The sequence below is a fragment of the Ixodes scapularis genome, unplaced genomic scaffold (assembly GCF_016920785.2).
Source record: "Ixodes scapularis isolate PalLabHiFi unplaced genomic scaffold, ASM1692078v2 PGA_scaffold7__128_contigs__length_106722199, whole genome shotgun sequence".
Lineage (NCBI taxonomy): Eukaryota > Metazoa > Arthropoda > Arachnida > Ixodida > Ixodidae > Ixodes > Ixodes scapularis.
Genome location: NW_024609882.1, coordinates 34,757,463 through 34,782,761, shown reverse-complemented (window position 1 = coordinate 34,782,761; position 25,299 = coordinate 34,757,463). Strand labels below are relative to the sequence as shown.

General features: G+C 44.5%; 1 protein-coding gene across 3 annotated transcripts in view; it reads right to left on the bottom strand.

Annotated features, from left to right (window-relative positions):
* Positions 1 to 1,208: 1,208 nt before the first annotated feature.
* LOC8050645 (NPC intracellular cholesterol transporter 1) overlaps positions 1,209 to 25,299 on the bottom strand; it is a 108,135-nt gene continuing 84,044 nt past the window's right edge. For all 3 annotated transcript variants that reach the window (XM_029968677.4, XM_029968672.4, XM_029968666.4), the window contains 14 exons: positions 24,859 to 24,973; positions 21,383 to 21,510; positions 18,144 to 18,281; positions 15,525 to 15,614; positions 13,677 to 13,870; positions 13,099 to 13,220; positions 12,190 to 12,307; positions 11,705 to 11,757; positions 10,785 to 10,926; positions 8,625 to 8,856; positions 7,008 to 7,121; positions 6,263 to 6,422; positions 3,938 to 4,080; positions 1,209 to 3,137 (listed from right to left, as the gene is read on the bottom strand). In XM_029968677.4, the coding sequence (XP_029824537.2) occupies positions 3,959 to 4,080; positions 6,263 to 6,422; positions 7,008 to 7,121; positions 8,625 to 8,856; positions 10,785 to 10,926; positions 11,705 to 11,757; positions 12,190 to 12,307; positions 13,099 to 13,220; positions 13,677 to 13,870; positions 15,525 to 15,614; positions 18,144 to 18,281; positions 21,383 to 21,510; positions 24,859 to 24,973 (1,728 nt within the window). In that variant the 3' untranslated portion in view covers positions 1,209 to 3,137; positions 3,938 to 3,958. The remainder of the gene's footprint in view (positions 3,138 to 3,937; positions 4,081 to 6,262; positions 6,423 to 7,007; positions 7,122 to 8,624; positions 8,857 to 10,784; positions 10,927 to 11,704; positions 11,758 to 12,189; positions 12,308 to 13,098; positions 13,221 to 13,676; positions 13,871 to 15,524; positions 15,615 to 18,143; positions 18,282 to 21,382; positions 21,511 to 24,858; positions 24,974 to 25,299) is intronic.

Sequence of the window (25,299 nt, the reverse complement as noted above, 5' to 3'; positions counted from 1 at the left end):
GACGGCGGCAGCGCCTATCTCCACGAACCAGCCAATCCGGCGTGAGCGCCGTTGCTAAGGTATGTATCGTCTGCGCGTTAAAAATATGTCCGCGCGGGTCGGGGGCCAGTGCCCTTGGTATTCCTTGGGCGTAGCCGGCCAGTGTTTGCCCTGCCCAGTGGCGGCCGTTTCAGGGGGGGGGGGGGGGGCAAAACACATGCCTTGCCCCCCCCCCCCACCCCCCCCCCCCCCCAACTCTGAAAACTGGGGGGCAAGCGTTGCCCCCCCGGTTGGTACGCCCATGCTTCCGGGACAAGCGGCTTACTTTTGGTGGCTTCATATCTGTCTGTCGGAACAGCTTTGAGTGTGTGTGTGTGTGGGGGGGGGGGGGGGGGGGGGGGATGCCCCCCACTGGTTTAGAATTCGTGGAAGCGTGTCCCAACCAGACAGGTTAAAAAAATAACTTTTTCTTTTCAGCGGCCCTTTAAAAAAATTACAAAAAGGCAACAGGTCTTGAGATATATGTCAATATGTAGTCACATTTTTGTTGCCCTATTTCAAAACAGGATGCAGAAGTGCTGCAATCCCTGCTCACAACAATGCATAGTAGAGTGAGATACTAATTCCGGCCACTTCATGGTCGTCAACATCATCTCTTCGTCGCACCTTTTGGCACGTCCGTAAAAAAAAATTGCAGCGACCCGTTGCTGTCCCCACAATCCTCACCCCAAAACTTGGACACTTAGGCTTTGCCAACGCAATAGCGTTACCGGGCCGCAATCGCATCGCCTTCACATTCGCTTCACATCCTCTTCCTGCCAGTGAGCAGGAAGTGCGGCGGTCCATGGCCTGGTCAGTAACGTTTCGGCTTGCAACCGAAGGGTCGTTGGCTCAAATTCCGTCTAAAATTCTTCAAATATTTCTTTAAGGAGAATGAATTACTTTATAAAGTAAAATCATTCAACACATGCAGCAATCTTGAATTCACATATATCATGTTTTTTTAATCACTTTCATTCCACAAGTGACATCACGTTCCACGTGAACGTTGTTGGATATTCCTGCGCGAGGTCATGCAGCTGTGACATCATAACCCTATCGACCAATCAGGATTTTCCCGTCACAACGCCACCGACACCGGCTTTTCTGCGACAAGAGCTCCTTAACGCTGTCGCGTTAAAACGATGGCTGCTGCCACCATCTCGGATGGGATTCAAGACGACCAAGGGTTACCACAAGACAACACACTTTTATTATTCAATAATGTAACTGTACAGCTTCCTGCAAAACTGCACCACCCGCCAAAAAGCAGCGGGGGGGGAGGGCGCGAAACAGAGTCGCACGACATCCTCGCAACACACAGGCCCGCGTGTCCCGTTCCAACGAGACAGCGTGGCGACAACCTTGCTCTCACGCCTTTAATAACACAAATGAACGATCACAATAAAAAAAAAAAAAAGCAATGTCCAATAAAAAATGAAAAAAAAAAGGCATGCTTGTTTGTCCTTTATTTTGTTTCTTGCATCAGTGCAGAGAGAAGAAAAAATAAACAGATTTCTTATAGGTTGGTACAGTATTGAAGACAATAAAAATAAAGGGCGACAGAGACACTGCAACATCAAGGTGTAAAGATGGAATCTCATTTTCCCCCTTCCCAAAGACAGTGATTCCATAAGAGCAGCGTGTTCACGTTGATCCACGCGTTCAAAGAAGGCACCAGCTTCGTGCAGTCTATTGGATGAAAACGCAGAAATTGAGCATTCCCGGACGTGCATCGGGGGCACCAATTTCAAGTTCCAGTAAACCAACATAAAAAAGAAACATTTTTTTTAAACAAACTGTAAAAAGAAAAAAAGTATTAGCTCAACCGGCACGCGTTAAGCTGCCCATTCCGACTTCTGCTCAAATCGTTCCCGCTGTCAGAAAAACGCAGAACGAAATGCGTGTACCGAAAGCTAATAAATACGCGAAACCCCAGTTTTAGCTATGCCACTGTCCCAGATTCCACACAGACTAGATACCCTATGCCACTAAACACTGTGAAAAGTGCCTCAAAAAAAAAGAAGAAAAAGAAGGCTTTGATCGCATCCAAGCTTAACTCATCTTAAGGCCGTCGCAGCAAAACTGCACATAGCAGCGCAGCTAACAAACTCGCCGTAACTACGGATGCGCCATCAGACTCCCCGTGTCAACATGGGCGGCCTTTGAGTGCCTGCTCGCGGCGAATGTCATGGCCGCCCGTCAATCTCCGACACAGTAATGCACTTTGCAACTAAGAGTGCACTTGTGTAGCACGGAGCGACATTACCCAGTGAGCTATTAAGGCAAATCACCGTTAAGAACAACTGGAATGTACAACTCGTTTCTGTTCGCCCGTCTTGCACGCTGCGATGGCAGACAATGCTTTCACCACTCGGCCTCTGCAAGTGTTGTACTGACGGCCACCCGCGCGTTGCTGGGTGACTTGATTGAAATGCCATGCTCACCCATCCTGCCTTACTAAACAAAAAGTCGTCCCCAAAAAACAAAACAATGAAGAGACACATTATACGAATGCAGCCTTCGATCAGCGTCAGGCGACAGCATTAAAGAGATCACCCGGGAACGTTTGACGCTTGAGAAGAGGCCGCGGGTACAAGAAAAAGGGTACAATTTGAAGGTTCATCTCAAGGTCATTCTCTATGGCCCCAATCGTCAGCTATGAACAGTTCCTTCTCGTAAGGCGCGCGTGCCAATTCAGGGTCGTTCGGGAATGTTCCCCCCAAAAAACAAAAGGGTTCTTCAGATTTGCTTGCAGAATTTAGAGAATGATTGGAGAAAGTATTTTTTTCACCTTTGGTTACAATCCACATGAATCTGTACAAAGCAATATATGTGTATAAAAAAGGAAAAGTAAAAAAAAAAACAAAGACTCTCAACATTTTTTTTTTTTTTAAAGGAGACAACAGAAACTTAGTTGTGGGCATCAATAAACCACGTATGAAGACATTATCACTTGTGAAACTGGTAGGTGATGTTAAGAACTTGAGAACGAAAGAGCCTGCGAGGAACCAGAACTGAAACCGAAAGGGGCAGTGCTCCTTGTTGCAACGAAGACGCTCTTGGCGGTGAAAGCCTCTTCTCCTTCCTCAACATGCCTCTCACTAAACAGTCATTTTCTGAAATAGAAAAAGAAAAAAAATTTTTTTAGTACACATTTTTTTACATACCTGCATTAGCATCTGCCAAGTGAAAACAAATCAACTTAATTTAAAAAGACACGAAAGGCAAAACTAGTCTTTTTATTTGCTGGTTTAATAGAATTTCTCGGACACATTCCAATATTCATGCCGTGAATGTTTACACCCCTGCGGGTTAGATGGTCATGTCTGAGAATAGTCATTCTCGAGAAAGACGATTTCTGTGCCTCCTATTGGCTACAGGAATGATTGGGATTTGACAAGGAGACATAAAAACATCCCATGACTCTTTACTAAAAAATACCAACAATACAAATTTTCTTGATTCCCATACTTTTTTCATATCCTGCCTGTCAATGCAAAAATGTTTCTTGCTAATTTAACTTCACTACATAGGCACCTTCTATGTTGACAATGTTAAAGGGGTTTGGGATTCCGGAAGCCCATACCGCCCATTAGAATGGTCCATCATCTGGTGGATGAAACGGGCATAGAAGCTGAGCCAGTATTCCTCCCTGCTTGCACTTATACAAGAGACATACAATCTTGCCCCAAAAGCTTCAGATTTTGCCAATTCCTTCAATTAGCAACTCCAGACACACACACATTCTTTTACGCCCACTCCTCTGTTTTACGCATTGTAATTTTCGCCGGACACTACAAGCACGCGCTCCCAGTCTCCGGAGTCCACACATTTCCTGCCAGACAGCGGCACCTCACGGTCGACGTTAAACACCGGACAGGTGGCGCAAGCTGCTGTCCAATTCGACGGCACTCACATTTAAATAGCTGTGACCTCATTATGCGCTGACGTCCTTTCGAGTGTAGGTGTCTGCCTTGGACCTCACGACGGCCGTAGTGACTGTGGCCATCTCCTGGAGCTGAATGTGCTCTATCAACTTGTCCTTGTTGACGGGGGGACCTGTGAAAATCAGGCAGCGATACAAAGCATGAGGCGGCGGCAACCGTGACTGTTCATGGTTCATAAACCCTTTTCAAAAGTGAGTGCCGCTCAGTGGCATTCACAGGAACCTTGACACATCTGCTTTAAGGACGTTGCTTGCTATACCGTCTTCAGACTCGACATAATAAGGCACATAGTTTACTTTTGAAAAGTTGTTGAGTACACAATAATGAGAAGTCAGTAAAAAAGGTTACAGCTGTAAGCATTATACTTTTTTTTTATAGAAGGATGTGCATTACATTGCACACTACCACATAAAGAATCCATCCACATTAAAGATGTTACTCTATCCTCTTCAGACCCGAATAAAATTACACAGTTAACTTTAAAAAAATGTGATTGTGGTTAAGTATGTGATAAAAAAAGCCAGCAAAAAAAAAAAAAAAAAGTCACGAGCTGTCAGCACAATTTTTTTTTTATACAAGGACTTACATTTTATTGCACATTATCGTAAAAACAGTTTGTAGGAAAAAACTGAATGAGCACCCAGAAAGTAGCTAGCTGCCTAATAATCCTCTGACTTCTTACAAATTGGTTTGAAGCCAAAATTATAAAGAAACTCAACAAAATAAATTGATAATCGCAACGCTTACTCGGATCAAGCGAATAGAACGTTGAACTCAGTGCCATTGCCATTAAAGGTAAAGCCTCTGATAACAAGCATACCCTGTTGACCTGTGTCGAAATGGCAGCACAACTATAATACTACGATTGTCAATCGACCTCTTTTTGTGGGAATTCCCCTCATTGTACTTTTAAGACCTACTGATAAAGAATGTGTATTATAATGTATGTGGGGTTTAAAGAGAATTCTGGAGGCGTCCACTTTTTGTGCCACGGTGAAAAGTCTAGCTTTGTTTCAGCAGCGATGCTGTCCCGCAACGCTGTACAAGCATGCGACTTCGTCTTCGGTCTCGTTTGTGCGCACCCGCGCAAATGTTTTGAGAAAGTAGAACAAAAAAGGCAACATGGAGTATAGAAGCGCCCACTTGTAATTGTGTTCCCTTGAGTTCGTAAATCAAAGCCGGCTCACAAATGCTTCCCCAGATATTAATTGAGTTGCCTGTACCCTATACTCTTGTAGACTTTTGCAAACACGGTCGCCAACCGATTTTCTGGACTTTGCAGGGACCAAAAAAAACGTCCGAATAATAGAGCAGTCTGAAAAATCACCAGATTAAAAAACTTGCCTTTATTAAGTCTAAGAGGCTTAAAAAAGCCGTGAATAGCGCCTTGCTTCAGATTGAGCCTGCACGCCTTGTTTCAGGTTCCGCTTCCGCTAGCATTCGGCAACTTTCTATTAGCTTGAGAATCACTGCCTTCTTTTCTGGCGTCATGGTCGAGTACTTTCTGCACTTCTCAGCGACGCATCGCGACAGCGGAAGAACAGATGGGGCAATGACGCCCAAGCCAGCACAGACCAAAAACACGATTCGCCGAGACAAGATAGAGATGAGAGGCGCAAGTCCACGACTGCAATGGCAAATGAACAAAGCAAAATGGTAACAACAATGATGATGATGATAATGACGTGTAGCTAGAGAAAAAAAAAAAGCCGTGCAGCATCGCCCAGCGGTAGGGATTAGCAGTACTCAAGTACTAGTACTGCCGAACCAAGCTAATCCATGTGCAGCCAACATAGAATTCAATATCGTCGTTTCTCGGTGTATTTTTTTTTCGCTGATCGCTCGCGACAATTTTTTTTGAAAAATTGAACATTCGGACTTCAAGCTGTTCGAAACATTGGTTGTGAATATGCACTATTTGTATTGGGTGGGTCACGGTCCCTCCTTTAGGTCTGAAATATCAAACAAGTCCAAATTATCGGAGTCCAAAAAATTGGTCGGCAACTGTAATTTTGTCCGTCCATTGTTCTATGTTGTCCTATGTAATGCAACTTCGCTTCTTTCATCTCAAACTTTTAAGAGGTAGGGAAGTGGTGTGCTTCAATCGAGGGCAGCATAAAATGGAGTCGGGGTTGCCAAAGTGGGGCATCGCATGGGTCTCAACGCAGTTCCTTAAATTCCGCGCTTTAAGCAGTCTTTGGCAACTCAATGTGCGGGACCTGCACAGCGATGGACCAATGTGTGAGATCCGCACACCGACTGGTCCCGCAGAATTCGGGCAGGGGAACACTCACCCAGGATGCTTAGAAACACCGGGAGGAAGATGAGGCTGTGCAGCGTGCCAAAGGCAATGATGCCCAGGTACATGCGGAAATAGAAAACCTGGAATATCTGCGACTTGGCAAAGGCTAGCACCAGGATGCCACAATCCGTCAGCGTGATTCCGGACAGGATCTAGGGGGAGAGAAAACGTGTCGTTCACACAGTTTAGACACAACTGAAAGACACTCAAGCATTGGAGCACAATGGCAAAACAAACCAAAGAGTAATTTTATAGGTGTTAAAGCCATGCTTCGCCTGCAACAAAATATAGTCTGGATTGGTGCTACTTAGTACTAGATCGAGGGCTCTCAAACTTCTCAATCTCAAGGATCCCCTATCCCTCTCTCGATTGACGGCCGAGAAACCATTTTCTAGTCTCTAGCATTCGTGGAATAAAGCAGTGCAGAAGCCTACAGGCCCTCTAAACAACAATTCACATGCTAGGGAGCGACTGGCACATAGTTATGCATCAGTGGTGGCTCAAGCCTTCTAAAAATGTGCTCATACATGAAAAGTGCTTCACACGGGGGCCAAGACAGTCAAGGAAGCTCGCAAGCTCTGGGAATTCCTGGGCTCCTACAAATCCAGCTTGAGAACCCATGCACTGAATCGCACATTGACCATACCTACTAACACAGCCACGTGTCTGATATCTTACGATTTATTGCAAAAACGAAGTGGGCTGAGTCGGTGTCGAAATCTCGATGGAACACTCACCGAACTGCCCATCTTGGTGAGTGCGTCCTGGGCCCTTTTGACTCTGGACGGGGCACCGCTGAGAGCAAACACTCGCACCAGGTGGGAGCAGAACTCCACCGAGATCCCCACGCCCTGAAAGCGACAGGTTGTGACCACTCAAACACGAGTCCAGACCGCTCATGACTACACTGAAGCGCTGCAAGTTTCCCTATAGACCCTGAAATTTTCTCATGAGTAACAAATTCTCTTAACATTTTCTATGGGAATGTGAAGTTGACGCATCTACCGTAAAATACCAAGTAACCACCCGCTCAAAAAATTGAAGATAATCCCGAAAAAGCAAGGACGGGTGCTCGTTAGGTCCGACGGTAGAAAAGTAGGGAGAGGACATGGTAGAGGAGGCGGTATACCATGGAGTGGTATACCATATATATATATATCTGACAGAATCCCCAATTTTTAAGGCTCTCATCAAGCCTACTCGGGACCGACGCTCATGTGTCAAGCTTCGCACCTGAGAACGCGCTAAAGCTTCATTGCTTTGCACCAGCTTCTCAGACAGGTGGCCGATGCGGAAGAGCATCGCTGTTAGCTCAACGGGCCGAGGAGTTTGCTGGGGTGGGTGCTTCATATGACCATTGCCTATCTCCTTTCAAATGCTTCAAAAGTAGTTGGAGGGAGCTTATTGCGACATGGGGGCTTACTCTTCATTTTACGGTACGCAGTTCAAAGGTAAATTCCACACTTCCTGACGCTTGCCACTGAAACTCTCTATTCTTACAAGAGAAGACGTGGAAGACGCTTGTGTCCTGAGATGCAATTCCTCTTGTTACATTCTTTCGTATTAATGCAATATCTAAGTTGCAATTTCGTCCACTCACACATGCTTGCTCAGGAGCGGCTCTCATTTTGAGGTCAATGACGTCAAAATGGGACCCACTTTGTCAGCCTCTCATCGGCTGGACAGAGCAGAGGAGAACACCGATTCGAGACTTTTTTCTTCCTCTAATCTGCGCCTCCGCATGCTGCGGAAAGGCGCGAGAAAAAAGTCGAGGTGAGATTGGCTGGTACACTCCATCAATGTTTTTTGAGCATGCTCTGCCCCTTTAATGGAAGAGTATCTTCCATTTAGCAGCCTTTAAAGATATTAGGGGTATAGTTAATGCTGCTTCCAAGAAACTTTCTTCCTAACAAAAATTAGTTCTGTTTTATGATTGATGCTTATGATGTCCTATGGTCTAGTATGTTCGTTGGCAAATAAACAATACATATTTTTATGCAGCTTGCATTTGAATAATGATTGCTTATGATATCCTGTATTAATAAAATATCACAGTTGACAGTTATGTCAACTTATGCATGCTCCGGTTAGTTGGCTTACATTGTATTCTTCCAAAAAGATTTGTCACTAGCCATTGCCTATGTACTCTGATCACTGTACGCATTGTCATATGTATTGTTTTTGTAATAATAGAACAAATAAACAAACTAAATGAAATACTCATCATGAAATAAACACACCACTCAGTGCCCAGGCTACAAATTACAACCAACACGCTCCTTCAAATTCCAGGAACGTTCGAGCCTGACGACGAGCGGACGACGACAAGAGGGGTGGCAGGCACAACTACTCACCACCACGAGGTTGACGAGGGACACCGCGTTGAGCGAGATGTCCCACCAGTACATCAGGCCCATCAGGTTGACGATGATCATGACGATAGTGAAGGTGACCACCGTCGCAGACACAAAGTCCAGCCCCAGCAGCACAAAGGTGACCACAAATATGGCACCCAGCGACAGGGCCAGGTTCTTGAACGTGTCCGGCCACATGGTGAGGTACTGCTCGTAGAACACGTGCACCAGGCTGCAAACCGGAGCCGATGTCAGGGTTGCTCGTTTTGTTCTTCGAAGTGCGGGCACCGCGAAACTGGGCTCCAAAACTCTTTCATTTAAGGGGGGAGGGGGGACGCCTTTCACATCCTCCCAATCAAACTGTTCGGGAGCTCTTCGCCAAACGGACCGTGAAATTCAAGCCGGAGGTGCAAAAGCAGACAGCTATTTGTTTCCTCGGGAGATTATGTCAAAGTGATGCCTTGGTGATAAGAGAACCTTGCAACAGAAGCTGCAGGGATGGTCCAGGCAGTTTGGAGTTTGGAGCAATTTTTAAAGCAGAACAAAATCCCGTTTTATTGGAGCACCCTTGTATCAGAAAAATTTACACTTTAGAGCAGCTGAGGAGCAGCACATGCTTAAGCTTGGAGCGATTCCGAGCAACACATACACAAGTTCGAAGCAGTTTGGAGCAGTTCCTCCATTTCTAGTACCGACATGCATTCATGTTACCACTACTGCGTGATGCCCACTAAGAACTCCACGCTAGCAGTTGTACTGTACTACCCAAATTGTCCTTCTACATCTGCGAAAGAGTGCCACAAACTTTGTCAAATTTATGTTTTGTTTTTATTAGTACTAGTGGGCTCAGGTTAGCAAGAATGATATAGTAAGCGCGCTAACTATCACCATGGGGAAGCCGATGCAGGGTATCAATCTAGCCCTCTATACAATAAAAAGAAGCAAATTGGCACTATACAACGATTTTTTCCTGTGATGCTAAAATTAAAATTTTCTAGACATCATAACTTCTAAAGACAACATGCTTGGTGACAAACATTCCATTCATGATGGCACTTCCCGACAACCTCTACAGTGTAAACATGCAACGTCAGATTTGCTTTTCCTCTGTTGTGATCGTGATCTAGCTGCTTGAGAACCCCATTTAGTACACAAAAGCTTACTCAATATGAACATTCTAATGCACAGACATTTTAACAAGGACAATAAATTATTCCCATAATTTTACATAAAAAAACAAGGCAAGAATTTCTAACAAAGCAATCCCGACCGAGCATGCTGAGGAAATGGGAACCATGTGCGAGCACATTTCTACAAAACTGTTTCACGCCTGTTAACATGCGTAAGCAGTAGAAGAGAAGTATTTGCACTTGTTCATTAGTGTGCTCTGAAATACCACTAAAACTGACTAAACTGCACAGCACTAGTGTTGTGAGGTGAGCTAAAGTAAAATTGGCATAAAACAAGGTCGCGGAGCCGAAACCTGAATTGGGTTGGATTGTGGTGGCTAAACCCCGTCGGAATCCCCCAGTTGCCTAATAAAAATCAAACACTCTTCCAAAAACAAGTTTGTCCATATACAAACGCTTGGACGCAGTTTCGTGCAATGTTTCTCCTTGGGAAAAATAGTTGAAATGGGGAAAATGGTGCAGCTGGACTGACCCTGCAAGCTGGCGATGCAGAGCGCAAGTTGGTCTGCTTCTTTAGCAGGGGTTGTGATGACACCAGAATGCCGTGCTCCGATTGACTCCGATTGAAGCATAGTGGGTAGACCTCAAAGCAGCTTCCTTTGAGGTTTATGCCCTATCCTTCAATCAGAGCCAATCGGAGCACAGCATTCTGGCGTCGCCACAACCCCTACAAAAGAAGCAGACGAACTTGCGCCTTGCATAAAAAGCTATATGATCTTTCTGTTCCTCCCGAGATCACGCCACTATGATGTTTCTCCAAGTTAGAGACATCATGAAACATAAATTGGCAGATGGAAACTAGACGGTCTTTTGCTTCCACACTACATTATTATGATGCCACAATGGCTTAAAGGGACTGTGAAACAGAAGGTGGCAGTAGAAATCTACACAGTTCTTTGCTTTCTCATGAGATTACATCAGTGCCCGACTTAGACTCGAGTAGCTCTTAGGGGACTGAGGGACACCCCACCTGTAAGGGATGACTTGCACTCCGGGCTGAATGGCCTGTATGTCTTGGGTCAGGTTGTGGGAGATGAGTCGAGCCCAGTCGAGTGCCATGTAGAAGTCCTTAGACGTCTTCAGGACAGGGTGGTAGGCCGAAAAGTAGGCAGCTGGAACGGACATTCGGGAAATTGTTCAACGAACAATGCCTATCTCCCCGAATGACAAAGAACAAAGTTTCCATGATTCCCGGTTGTTTAAAGATTTGAGAAGGTTTCAACTTTGCTTCGTTGCTAGGTTCGCCTGAAGTTCTACGATTGTGCGATGGCGCATGGAAAGAAGGCTGTCTCGTTGCAAGGTTGTGACAAACTTGCAAAAATTCATATGTCAGAGACATGACATTGGAAAAACTTCTCTGAAAAATGTGATGCTGTGCTGTCTACTGTGAGCTTTAATTTTATTCGTGGATATTCAATACAGAGAGAGAGAAAAAAAACAAATGAAGGTTATGGGGAGATTGGCAGCCTTAAAAATGGCACTGAAGATAAAAGAAGGGCTCATAATCTGAACAGAAAATTATACCGGATGTTTCCACCACAGGCGTGTTTTATCAAAATCCTGTTGAGCCCACACAACCCAGAGTTGATTGCACAACTTTGGTGGTTGTGCAAATCAACTCTGCAGAAGAATACATATTTTTTTTTTTTTTACTTCAAGCAAATAATACATACCTAAATATTTGAGTCCTGAAATTAGTAGCGAAACAGGCAAATTGTTTTTGTATTATTCCTAAAAATTAAACTTCATTCTATAAATTAGAGTGCATATATAACTCCTCACCCCCCCCCCCCCCCCCCCAAAAAAAAAAAAATCTACAACTAACAACTTTGGTTAGTAAGCGTGTAGACCTATAGTAACGAATCTTAAGAGTGTACTAAGACCACTCACATTTAATAGTTCCGTTTACGTGATCAATCGAACCGCCATGTTCCGCACGACCTCTGAAATATAAAAAAGAAAGAAAAGATTGATTATGGTTACACACTGCCACTTCGATGAAACGCCAAAATACATGCAGCAAAAATAGAAAGTGCTGTAAGCTTTACATTTTCATTCACTTCACCAATGACTACAGCAACCCATCTGAGAACAATAGTCAAAAGCATGCATTAAGCGACTGATGGCTCAACAAAGTGATATACAGTAAAACCTCTATAATTCAATAACAGTTAATTTGAAATCATAAATAATTCATAGAATCTTCATGGTCCCATAATTTATAATGGAAGTTCAGCACAATCCCGATAATTCAAACCCTCTTCAAACTAACGTGTGAGACCCGTCGAAGATCTATCTTGTGTCTGAATGATTCAAGATGCAGACATTGCCATCAACAGGCGTGCAATAAGCAATTGACTGACGCAGAAACTCACGCTGAAGAACACTTGACGCCGGGTACGTCCTTCAGGAACCAAGAGAGGTAATGCGAAAACTCCTCTCCTACGAAGGGCTTCTCCCGCGGAACGTGACAACTTTTGCATTTTCCACCCCCTGAAGCAGACAGGGAAAAAAAAGGTTCTTTCAAGAAACTGCCCAAAGCATGAGCCACCATCAGCAACTTGGCATCCCTTCAAATATAGTTCAAACCCCTAAGAGAGCCGTCCAAAGGTTAGCACGGCAAGGCAGAGATCATGTGCATTTCTTCTAAAGTGCACTTGTGTTAAGGAAATACATAACAACATATATTACACTACAATGTACAAGAGTCACTTCTATTAGGGTGAGTCACTCTTATTAGAGTTTTTGATATACAGTACACTATAAAAGTACTAGTCAAATTTATGCATAGAGAGTCAGCTCACCATGCGCACACAAATGTGGCATGCACCTGAGGCCACCAGAAATTACTGAACAAGCAAATCTTAACTGAACGCCGTTCAAAGATTCAGCACCCCAAAATGTGCCATTTGAGGATGTCCCCCGACCTTCCAAGAACGTAAAAACCGTTCAATCCTGTCATTTCCAGAGCGACATTTTGCAGTCCTTAAACTTTTTGTTTGCAACTTGAGTTATTTTATGTCCCGAGACAAGCGAATTCGCTCAATACTTCTTTCTTAGTGCCTGCTAAAGAAGTCAAAAACATATAATCTAAAATATTTTTTTTTGTATGTTAGTGATATTTTTTTTTTTTTTTTTACTGGAAAGCAAACATTTGTTTTAGGAATAGTGACTTCATGTTCAAAGGTTTTTGGGTTTTTAGTGTTCCAAGAACACACTAAATTCGGATCAAATTCATGAAGAGAACGTCAGTCACCAAAGACCAAGGAGCAATGCACGCTCACCATCACCATACTGCGAATAGCAGAAGTCTGAGCTGTTCTGGCCCTCGTAGCAACAGCCGGACGACCGCATGTAAAGGATGTACTGGTCCAACCAGTAAGACCGTAACCTCGTCACGTAAGTCCTAGAAGAACCCAAACAAAGATCAGCTGTGCCTCCTGGCACATGTGCCACAATGCTGTAAAATGAACAGCAAACTTCGGTGCCTTCGCTTACTGCGTTGGCCAATCTAACGTTCGGCCGCTTAAGAAACGAACAGACACTTCTGAAAGCTGTCGAAATCTCCCCATCCCTTTTGGCTTTCTTGCAATAAAATAGCCGAGACCCTTTAAATCTTTGTTAACGAGAAAGACAAGAATGTATGGCCAGTATAGCAACAGTGTACTAAATCATGTCTAACATGAAACAGAAGTTTACTGAGGGTTAAGAGTTGAATGTAACTTCACATAAAGCTAGAGGCACATTCACCTAACGAAGTAAGCAGTGTACCAGATCACTAAAATACTAAATAGAGTAGCGCATTATTTCGGTGCTTATTACATAAATAAGATAAAAGCTAAAGTTGAAATCATATACTGACCTGTTGCTGAGCAGTGTGAGCTGCTTCAACTTAGCACCCACAGAGTCCTGATCACACACTTGCTCCTGGATGCAGAGTTTTGCCTGGTTCTCAACCTTGGAGTAGTCATAGCCCTCCGTGACCATGAAGTACACCGGCGGTCCTACTTGGAGGTACTTCTTGAGGTAGTCAAAGTACCGCTGAAGGTAGGAATCCTGCAAGACCGTTAAAATCCCCTTCGTGAGATGCATCATCACCCTGACTTGAAGCTAAAGGCAGACTACAGGAATAAGAAATGCTATGGTAGTTAACTCCTAACATAATGAAATATTGTCTCCTATATTAGTAGGTGTTAGTATCCAGATTAACTTTTGGGGCTCAATCAGACCAAAAGACTAATCTCCTTAGGAAGTAAAAAAAACAAAAAAACATAAGTGAAGAGAAGGTACCTTTAGCAACGTTTTTTAGAAAGTCCAGTTTTCCCAAAATAGTAACAAAAAATTAGACTCCTGTTCGCGGGAGATTTAGGTAATCCTTTCTACAAGAAAACTCATCCCAGAAAATTACAAACCCTTTTTTGATAATAAAGGTGCACTCAATGTGTAAGCAAAAGGGGTCAATGTTCTTCGCTTTTAAATACTAGACTAGGCAGGTGTCATTTTGTTAGGCAGTTCAAACCCACGCATAACCATAAAGGCCCGTTTGCACACTTGCACTTACTTAAAGGAAAGCTGAAGAGGTTCTTGAGAAAAAAAAAAGTTAGAGGTGAATTCTAGAATATTTTTATCCTGTGAATCTGAACATGACATTAGTTTTTCCCCAGAATGTAACTAAACGCAAAAAAACACGAAAAACCTCTGACCAGTTGTTACGTCACACTAGGATGTTTCGGCCGCCAAGTGCATGTCGCTCGTGTGGGCAGCGCATGCAATTGCAAGCTTGCCAGGTATATTCCCGCACACCGACACCAGACGCAACGTCTTTTTCTGACCTTTCTAAACATAGCAAGAGTGCGCATGCATAGCTTTGATAGGCGATGTAGATGCGCGAGAGCAGAAATTCTAGAAATTCCTTTTATGACGTAGCAGTCCAGGAAGAAAGGGCTTCAGCGGTACTTTGAAAATGATTTTTTGCAGCCTCCGTGCACTAAATTGAAAAATAATCTCGAGAGTCGTGATCCTGGAGGCCAAATGAAGACAATCTAAGTGTTTTTTTCCTCAAATACAGAACTGCTCCAGCTTCCCTTTAAGGCCCTTTCACGCACTTGCGCCTGACCACAACCGACTGAGACAAGACCAATCTCCAAGCCTCTCGCGACAGCTTACGACCGGCTGCGCGGCAACGCAGCCGGGTCGTAAGCCGTTCACAAGAGGCCTAAAAGCCGGTTTCTTCTCGGTCGGGCATGGTGAAACGTGATAGGCCTCTACGACCGATTTCTCGCAACCTCTTACGACGAGAGGAGACTGTGGCACGGTGACGCCATCCACAAGGCGACCCCGGAACTGCATTTCACTAGAGTGAAGGTTTAGTGGTATTTGCGAGGTCAAATGTACATGCTATGTGTAGACACAATAGTTCATATAACATAGTCAAAAGTTTTTCAAGCCAGCCAGACAGCCCCCCCCCCCCCCCCCCCCTCCCCCCAAAAGAAAGAATAATGCACGAAGCGAAAATGGGGAACATACGGAAATGACACGTGTTTCACAACTGCCCGATAGATGGTGCTAGTACATAATTTTGTCGCAAGAGATTCTAGGACACGTGGTCGTAAGAGGTTCTAGGGCACATGGTTGTAAGCAGTCGCAAGTGTGTGAGCCAGCCTTACCATTTTTTCTCGCGAACTTTGTGCGCAAGCAAGCTGGACAATACCTTAGGCATGGCCAGCTCCTGATCCAGCCCAACTTCAATTTTTCCGATGACGGCGAGGGACGAACAGAGCCAGCCAATGAACGTGATCATCTGCAATGTGAACGGTGCGCGAGCCACAAGTTACAACATTCTTCTCTAAACTACACTTCGTTTGACCTTCAAGTCAAGGCGCAACTGACGCTACGGGCTGGCGGCACCAAGCAAACAGTGTCGAAAGCGCACCATCGTGGTGTTTGTAGTGTTTCCGTGCGTGCTTTATCGTAGCTGAACCAATCGTAAACAGAGAAGACCCAGTGACCTACGCTTTTGACGCTGCTTGATTGGCACCATTAGCTCGTAGCGTCGGCTGTGTCTGAACCTAAGCTGAAACGAACTACGGGTGCCCTTCAGTTTTCGTTACACAAGCACAGCAACACAGCAGATGCAACCAATCAATATTTTATTTAAGAAAAAAAAAAAAAAAAAAAGAAGTCCTTGTGGGAATGCTTGTTTCCTAGTGTGTTAACAAGCAAATGTCTTAGGAAGCATAGGTACAAAATGGAAAGATTTGACTAAGTGGTCGTCAAATGTGGCTAAAAGGCTAGGTTTTATCTTATGTCAAAAACAAGACAAAAGAAATGCCATGCTTTCGGGGTTTAATCTTAAGGGCACAGGGTAAGTCCTATACTCCCCATGTATTTGAGGCCATGTTGAGGAACATTTTTCTCGGTGACTATTAGGAGTATTCCTGTCATGTAAATATCATTTTGTTCGAAATATTGTGTTTTATCCACTGAACTAGAATTATTTGAACGAATCTAAAATAAGCTTTTTTATATTTTTTTTTTATTCTAGTACTGAAATTTTAGTTGTTTTCATCTATTAAAAACTTCATAACTCAAAAACTGCTAGGTGCACATTTTTAATTTTAGTTCAGTATTTTTAGACACCCATGTATGTGGTAGGAATAAAAAATCAACCCTGTATAATGTCAGGTTAAGGAAAAAATGGTACCTATGTACTAAAAAACACTGTTTTGAGATAATTGAGTTTAAAGTAAAAAAACTGATGAATAACGAATTTCTATTGGCACCAACAGCCTCAGAGTCATTTTTTCAATAGCCGCCAGCTTGAAAGGCATTGCTAAAGTCATGTCTTCGCCTTTAGGCTTATCTCCTTGCTTGCCGGGCCTCTTTTGTGACCTGCCATGTCGCTTGGTCCGTAAGGTATATTAGAGTGACGTCAACTTCCCTCAGCCACTTGATGGCTTTCCATACAGGGTTCCATCCACAAAACTTCAAAACATTAGATTGTGCAATGCTGCCACCATAGAATAAAGGAACAGCATTCAATGGCGCCATTTTGTCGTTACGAAAACACAAACGCTTGAATGTACACACGGTACACACCTGGGAAAAACGTGCACAGTGTCTCGTGATTTTCTTGGTTGAAAAAAAGCTATGCAATAGTTGCGAAATAATTTTTTGGGATTATCTGTTACTGGACAAGCTTTTAGGTCTTGTGTTGATTTTGTTTTGTTGGAGAATTCATCGATAAACAGGGAGTGTATCCCAAAAGGAGGCGTGGTCACCTGCTACTTGCTTTCGGAAGAAGTGATTTTCAGCCCGAAATATAGCTTTCTAAAAACACTGAGACAATGGAAAATGTGCAGAAAGAACTAAACTTTTCAAATTGCGAAAAAAACTAAAATCGATTTTTTCTTCAATTTTACCTTACCTTGTGCCCTTAATGTAAGGAAAAGAGCCTGGTATTCTTCTCCAGAATGATCCTTCACCAAATCCGAGATTGATGACAATCATTTTAGGAGCTACGGGAGAGCCTTATTGAACACAGTCATCTCCTTACACTACCGAGTTTTGGTGTTCCAGGTTTAGCAAAACTTCATAATCCAGGTAAAACATCATCAAAATATTCGAGGTTATGTCTGAAGTAGAAAACTGAAATGTAACAAACCTCAAAACTATGAAAAACAAAAAATCAGAGGAGTACACTTAAGACTGCTTACATGTAGGAAGGCGAAAGCATTATAGTCCCACAAGAGAAATGTTTTCGAGTACTGTTCTAGACGCATTAAAGTTTAGTATGACGTCCTAGAGATCGACGCCAAGTATGGCGTCTAGGACGACCTATAGGACGACGTCTAGGACGACTTCTAGAAAGACCTCGAGGACGACATTGAAAATGACCCTTAGAGGATGACATCTAGAACAACGTCGAGAACGATGCCTAGGATGACCTCTTGGATGACCTCAAGGACGATGTCTAGGACGCCGCCTAGAGGACAACGTCTAAGACGACCGCAAGGACAACCTCTAGGACATCTAGGAAAAACTCAAGCACGGTGTCCTCCTTCAGCATACGGTTGAGCGGTGGATGCTTGATGATATATTTTTATGGCCATCTTTCAGGCACGCCGCCGCTGCTTTTTCGTGCAATAGGACAAGTAAGGCTTTCGCCTTAATAAACAACCTCCAAAATGTAGTGCCATACTTATAACCGGCACTTCTTCCCAATTGAAGGATAGAGCCCAGATAACTACCTCCATAAACCTAAAACTCGGGATTCTGAATGCCTAGTTGGGCGACTGAACAGCACAAAACAACAAAGCACACTACTCACCACCACCACACGCACGGAGTTGTTCAGCAAGAAGGGTGCGTAGACTTTCTTGAAGAACTTGTACAGCAGACTGGTGTTTTGGGACGGACGGCTCTTCTTTGAAGCACGGATGCAGAAGCACAGATCTAGACGGCCGTCCTGCGTGCAAAAAGCATGTGTCTAGACGTCGCGCACAGTTTCGACATAACTTGGCTATTTAAGAAAAGAAAAGAGCGGGGTCTCAAAGCTGTCTTCTAACTGGAGACAAAGAGAAGGAAAAAAAGCCACTTGCACGTTTTCATGTAATAAGAGCACCATGTCCAAAAGAGCCATTGGTATGGATGCCCAACAATAGAGCTGTCAAGTATGGGCAACCGAATGATCCACGACATTTGACCAAGTTGCTCGCACAATAAACCGTCTTTCGTGATTTCTACCATGAAGTGGGGAAGCGTAGTCGGCCACGTGGGTGGCACTCCGCCGCTGATAAAAGGCAGGCACAGAGGTATGTGCGCGTGGCTTTTTCCTGGTTCAAGGCGCGCAACGTGAAGAGTCAATAAACAAGCATGTGTTGTTGAATGAGTGAGTTGTGCCGCGCTCCGAGGCTGGTAGCAGCAAGGGAAATCCTACGGTAGCAAGCGACCAACTATTGGTATTAGAACTTGACTAGCATCAAGTTAAGATTGTAAAACAGAGCTTTAAAAATCACTTTGGCGTCTTTTATCGAAGGAAAGAAGGGACAGCGGCAAGAAATCAACTGTCTGTACTAGAACTTGATTAGTGTTGTTTTAGAATCGCAAGACAGAATTTCGAGAAAGACTTCAGCGATTCTTTTAAGGGGGAACACTGGTCTTGGAGCTTTTTTTCTTATTTTATGACCAAACTCAATGAAACTGCACACGCTTGTTCAGTTTTTTGTACTGATTTCATATATCTGGTAATTTCCTCAGTCAGTAGAGTTTTCCTGAAGATAATTAAAACTTGCCTGCCTTTGTTTGGAGGAATGATATGGAAAAAACTGCTCAACAAGATATCCTCTTTAACACATGGCCAGATACTACGAAGTGTAAAGAATACAATGTTGGAAGTACTTTTAAGATAAACCAATTATTAGTGATTTCACGACATATTGAAGTTCAGTGCTCAATGCATGGCTAACAAGTAATAAAACAGAAGATCAAATAAAAAAATTTCTAGACTTATATTAAAAAATCTGCTCTCAACATTGTATGCTTCACACATTTAGCAACACATTTCAAGAAAGGTTATATTTCTGACTGCTTTAGATGCTGAGATATCCTTTCTGCAAATTTTCAACGAGTCCAAAAATTGTGTTATGTGAAAACAATGTTTTAGAGTCAACTTTAATGCACATTCAGCCCGCATAGACATTATAAATTGATTTATAGCTCAAATATTCATCCACGAAATTAGAAGCCTGGTAGATTCAGAAGAACAACAGCCATCGCCGTTTTCAAAAGAATGCAGTTTTAGGACGTTTTTGGCTTCAAAGACCCATGTCTCCCCTTAAAGAAACATTGAACCTAGAAAAAGGAAAGTTTTTTTTACCTAATTAGGGCAGGCATGTATTAATTTAAACAATTGTCAAAAAAAATTTTTTTTTTCTCTTCTTATTTGTGTTACAACACAAATTTTTAGATCTGCGGGAGAAACCAAAACTGAACCCTTGTACGATGATGATGATAGCGTTTGTGGTGTCAAATAGCATCGTCGATCATCCGCACCGGTGCGCACCGGGGCACTGAGGTGCGCCCCTTCATCTTCGATCAAGTGCACCGGTGCGCACCGGACGTCCTCGATCAACGAAGCGCACCCTCCCGGTGCAGCTTTTCGTTGCCCCAACGCGCACCAAGAAAATCGGCGGTGCGCCGGGGGGCAGTCCCATCAGGCATTGCAGCCAGGAGCGGGAATCGAGAAGATGGCGGGAGTAGCAGACGCCGCAGACTATCGAGATGGCGATCTTGCAAAAACGAATACGCCTCGCAGCTGCACTAGATGATTTCCTCGGGTCTTCTGACGGCAAGACGACGAGCTTCTCGCCATCGCCGCGATTACTGGCGATTGCTGTGGTGGCAAGGAGCGCCCGGAAAACACAAACTTCGTGGAAAGCGGCGCGAGGCGTTTCGATGACAGCGAGGTACGGCTATTATTTGGTGTTTCGTTTTCTTAAACCAATAATGGGGATGGCCAACATATACATGTGGAATTGTCACCCGCTTCGTGACCCCATCGACAATCACGTCCACGATATTTATTTCTGTGGGACCGTCAAATCCGCGAGTAAAAGAATAGAAGAAATTGACAGCAGACGGGCACCGTGCGCTGGCCTGCGCAAGAAAAAAACGAACAAAACGTGAAGTGACGCAAGGTAGAGCTCGCCGCGGTGCACCTGGTGCACCGGCGCGGCGCAGTTTGTCCTCGATGTTGCACCGACATCGCGCTGCACGACCGAGGAGCGCTGTGCACTGTGCTGGTTTCAGGGCGATTCCGGTGCGAGTTGATCGAAGATGCTAAAGGTGTGCGCTCTGAGGTCCACTGAACCCAGAGAGCACACTAATTACAGCATGTGCAAATGCTATCATCATCATCCCACAGAGCTGCAATTTCAATTTTGCCCGCAAATCGAAAAAATTTGTATTGTAACATAAATATTGGGCAAAAAACATACATATTTATTTTTTGGCCAATATTCATTCTGAACCATGTCTGTCCTAACCAGCTAGTGGAAGATTTTTTTTTTCTTCTATGTTTAGCGTTTTTAATGCGATAGCTTTATGGAGCTCGTGTCGCAGAAAAGCCGGCGTCAACGTCAGTGTCGTGGGACGGGAAAAGCTGATTGGTTGATAAAGTCATTATGTCACAGCCATTTGGCCTTGCGCAAGAATTTCAAAGAACACACAATGCTCCCGTGACGTCACGCGTGGAATGAAAGTGATTGAAACATGACACGTAATCCAAATTAAAAGTCACCGCATGTCTCAGATGATTCCTCTTTATAAAGTAATTTATAGAATCAAAGAATTTTAGACAAAGGCGGGATTCGAACCCACGGCCCTTCAGTTACAAGCCAAGCACGCTACCGAGTAGGCCATGCAGACACGCTTAGATGGCTTGGGAACGGGGGGGGGGGGGTATATTTAGCTATTGCGTTCAACTTTTAAAGGCGAAGCATTTTTTTTAAAGGAAACGAGGCAAGGCGGCACGCAGCCAAGTAGGTAAGCTTGGTGCGAATGACTCACCTCCTGCCTAAGTGTGTCCAGAGTAAACAAGGAGAGGAAGCAAGTCATTTGTAGGAAGAAGTTGATGAGCAGGGCGACACCGGCGTACAGCGCAAAGATCCGCACTGCGGGAGTTTCTGTCAAGGCACCTGTAAGGGCAGATAGAGCTTTAGTTAGCAAAAGAAACAACTGAAAGGAGGGCCCAGAATGAAAGAAGCCAAACTCAAAATAAATTGCTAAAATTTGTTCCTCAAGGCAGTGTTTCCCAAAAGGGTGCACTGCGACCCATCACAAATAATTATTGTGTTTTCAAAATAATTTTTTTCCCCTGCGAATGTGCAGTTTTTGAGCCTCATGCCTATGTTTAGGATGATTCCAATGGGATCATTTCCAATCATTTGCGACAATTAAAAAAACATTGATCCTGGGGTCGTAGAAGGCCTTTTAAAAGAATCACGAAAAGGCAGAGATATATTTCTTTGCAAGCTAATGAAAATGATTACAAAAACATTAAAATACAAGAAGTTTCAAAGGTTACTCAAAATTTATGCCGCAAGAGCCAAATGGTTTGTCCGCCAGTGCAAGTCACTCTAAAACGACATTTGACGCAAGAATGACTAATGTAAGCCAGACGTTAAAGGGTAACTGCAAAGAAAAAAAAGATTTTTTTTAAACAGCCTAATTGGGACAAGCATGTCACAAAACAAATGTTCCGCGAAAAAAGATGATTTTTTTTATCAATATTTACGCCACAGGACGTAATTTAGTAGAGTCAGAACCTCTCCACATTTGAAACTCCCGCTCTTTCGACCCCCGCGGAAGAGGAGTACGCACCGCCCCTCACTCTCCTTGCGTTGCAGAGTTGAACGATGCAGCGTCTCGACTTCCGGCAAGATCTGGCAACTACGCCAGGCCGCGGTATTGTTTTGGTTTGACGCGGTTTGCGAGCACATGTAGCGAAGACGTGACCGGAGACGTGCCCCTGTGATGTTCCCGGAAAACGGAAAGTATCGTTCGTAATCGTCGTGCGTGCTTTGAAAGCGAAGGGAGTCACAGAATCCACGAGTGCGCAACCACAAGCCAAGGTTCACGACAGCGCTGGGTTGGTTTCGGCGATCTTGTTCTGTTTGGTGCAACACGGCGATGCGACAAAGAGCTGAAACGTTCGTGGTGTGTGTAATGTGGTGCTATGTGTGTTATGTGGGGTTGACGTACAACGGGTCCAGTCCCGTCGTCGTCAGCTAATCCAGTAAAACTGGCCCGGGAGGATGCAGCGAGCGTTTTTAAAAGTAAATCTTCCTTCGTTCTGTTTCAAAATGTGGAAGATTCCGGACGCATACCGTGAGTAAAAAGCTGTGGGCGTTTTCAAATAAATTACGTCATTTTAATTGAACAATGGACTCCGAATTTTTCTCCTAAATCTGCCGTTTTTATGCTTCGTGTTGTTGGACTGCGTTGGCACAGCGACGTGCTGCGCTCGTCATGCGGTGTGAATAAATTTGGGCAAGATTTCGTACCTGTCTACAGATGCATGAACTCAGACCATTTTTTACGTAGTGAACATGGTGCTTTTTTTATTTTGTGTGTCTAGTTGTGGACGTTAGGTGTGCCCGGTGCGAATCTCAATGGCCTCCGGAGCGATATGACGAGAACGTAACTGGACACGTTTGTTGCTACGCGAATGCCCGATTCCCTCCAGCCAAATAGCATTCCTTTCAAGGCGACATGGCTGCTGGAAGGCTCACTGTCGGGATCACGCATCTGACATCTCCGAAAAGTCAGCATTTGCACGCGCAAACAAGCAAAACAAACACAAAAAAAAGCACGCTAAGCAAGCAAAGAGGAAAACGAAAGAACCGCGCTATGAAAGCCAAAACCCCGCGTCGTTTCCTATCACTAACACCTGCGACAGCTGCTAAACAGCACACTACTTCACTTCAAGAAGTCTCACTCAAGCACCTGGGTCAGCTCGAAACACCGATCACTTCGCCGAAACGATTAGTCGAGGTAGGCGAGACAGGCGGGAGCAGAGACTTCGGCGGCCATGAAAGAATGGCGAAGCTTTTGTTTGTTATGGTATGAATCCAAACGGAAGTGCCCGTCTTGTAAACCTTTGTAGAGAATAATAACTCTCATCACATGGGTTATTCTTTAAACATAAAAATATGCTGCTCAAAATGACATTGCAACAAATAACAAAGGTTTCACAACCACGATCTCAGCTGTCAATCAAACTCTTAGCCAATGAGAGCTGATTGAGATTAACGTCACGGAATCCCAACTTCGTGGCGCACGATTTAAGACGGGCGAAATAGCCGCAAACTAAAATCAGTCTCACGCAATAAATATTGATGTAAAAATTTTTTTTCTCGCGGAAAAATTGTTTTTTGACATGCTTGTCCCAATTAGGCTGTTTAAAAAAATGTTTTTTTTCTTTGCAGTTACCCTTTAATGCACCAGTGTTCACTAGGGTGCCCACGCATTAGCCTACTGCACCCTTTAAAGCCCTAGTCCAACTTGAACATCAAACAGCGACGTCAGATAACGACCGAACTTCAGGCCTACCACATACCCTAGCATGCAGGATGCGTGCAAAGGTATCTTTGGCAAGCTTGCAGTCCCTCGTCCTCGCTTCACGAGCAACGACAGGTCGGAACCCTGTCAAAAATACCTTAGCACGCACCATGCACATGCTTGGGGTTGGTCGTCAGTTGCTGCTTCTTGTCACCCAAGCGAAATTAGGGCTGTGTTCCAAATCCTACCCAAACGAATCCGAGTTACCCAACGGGTTATGTCACGTGACAACAGATAGAGAATCGCTGGACACGAGCAGTGGCGTATGCAGGGGGTTGGTTTGGGCAATCACCTCCTCCCCTCCTCCTCCTCCTCCTCCTCCTCCTCCTCCTCATCATCATCATCATCATCATCATCATCATCCTCCTCCTCCTCCTACTCCTCCTCCCCTCTCCTCCTCTCCCCCCCCCCCCCCCCCCCCCCCCCAAAATCATCTTTTTTTACAGCAGAGCTGTTAAAAGCCAGTTTCCCCAGGATCGTGTCCGCCAGCAAATTAATGTCGACAGAACACTCCGAACGGCTACCACCATCTATGAGCGACGGCGGCAACCTGACAACCTGCTTGACAGTTGTCTAGTTCCCGCCGTCACTCATAGATGGCGACAACTTTTCCAGCCTTTCCACTCTGGCTTGCCGATTTGCAGCCAGCCATTACTTCATTCCCACCATAGTACAGCTTCGCTGGTCTTCCTTCTTCACCCAGAATGGAAAGGTTGAAAGCTTTTTCTTTTTTTTTAGTAACAGGCAAGTATTAAATGTCTACCAAATTGTTTTAGCCCCATTCTGAAAATACTTCCTGGCTACGCCACTGGAAGCAAGTAGATTTTCGAATGCCGAGGTACAAAACCCTTACCCTGGAGTACGACAGTAAATTTTGGAACACAGCCTAGGGCACTACTGGTGACAATGACCGGATCACTCACCGATGAAGAAGCAGGCAGACATGGAGACACTGGAGAGCATCATGCTTGGGGCAACCTCTCCTACCAGCCTCCCCACCTGCTCCACCGTTGTCTCTCCCTCGCGACGGACATCGCGCTGGTTGGGAATGAAGACATTGACGAAACACGGTCAGGCAAAGTTTGTCCCAACTGTCTCGCGACTTTCTGCAACGCTGCGACCTTTTGCACATCGAACTGCAATAGACTGCAGCAACGTCGAGGGACAAGAAAGGCTGATGGTGCAACTACCTCTTTCGGAACTACTCGGCTCCGAGACTACCTGGTAGGAAAACGAGCAGTTGCTAGTAGTGTGCATGACACCAAACCTCGGCCATTAAAGCTGGATCCTGCTGGCTCCATTGAGCCGTGCTGACCTAGAATCGGCTCCCAGAACATCGCTCTTGTGCCTATTGTAGGCCATCC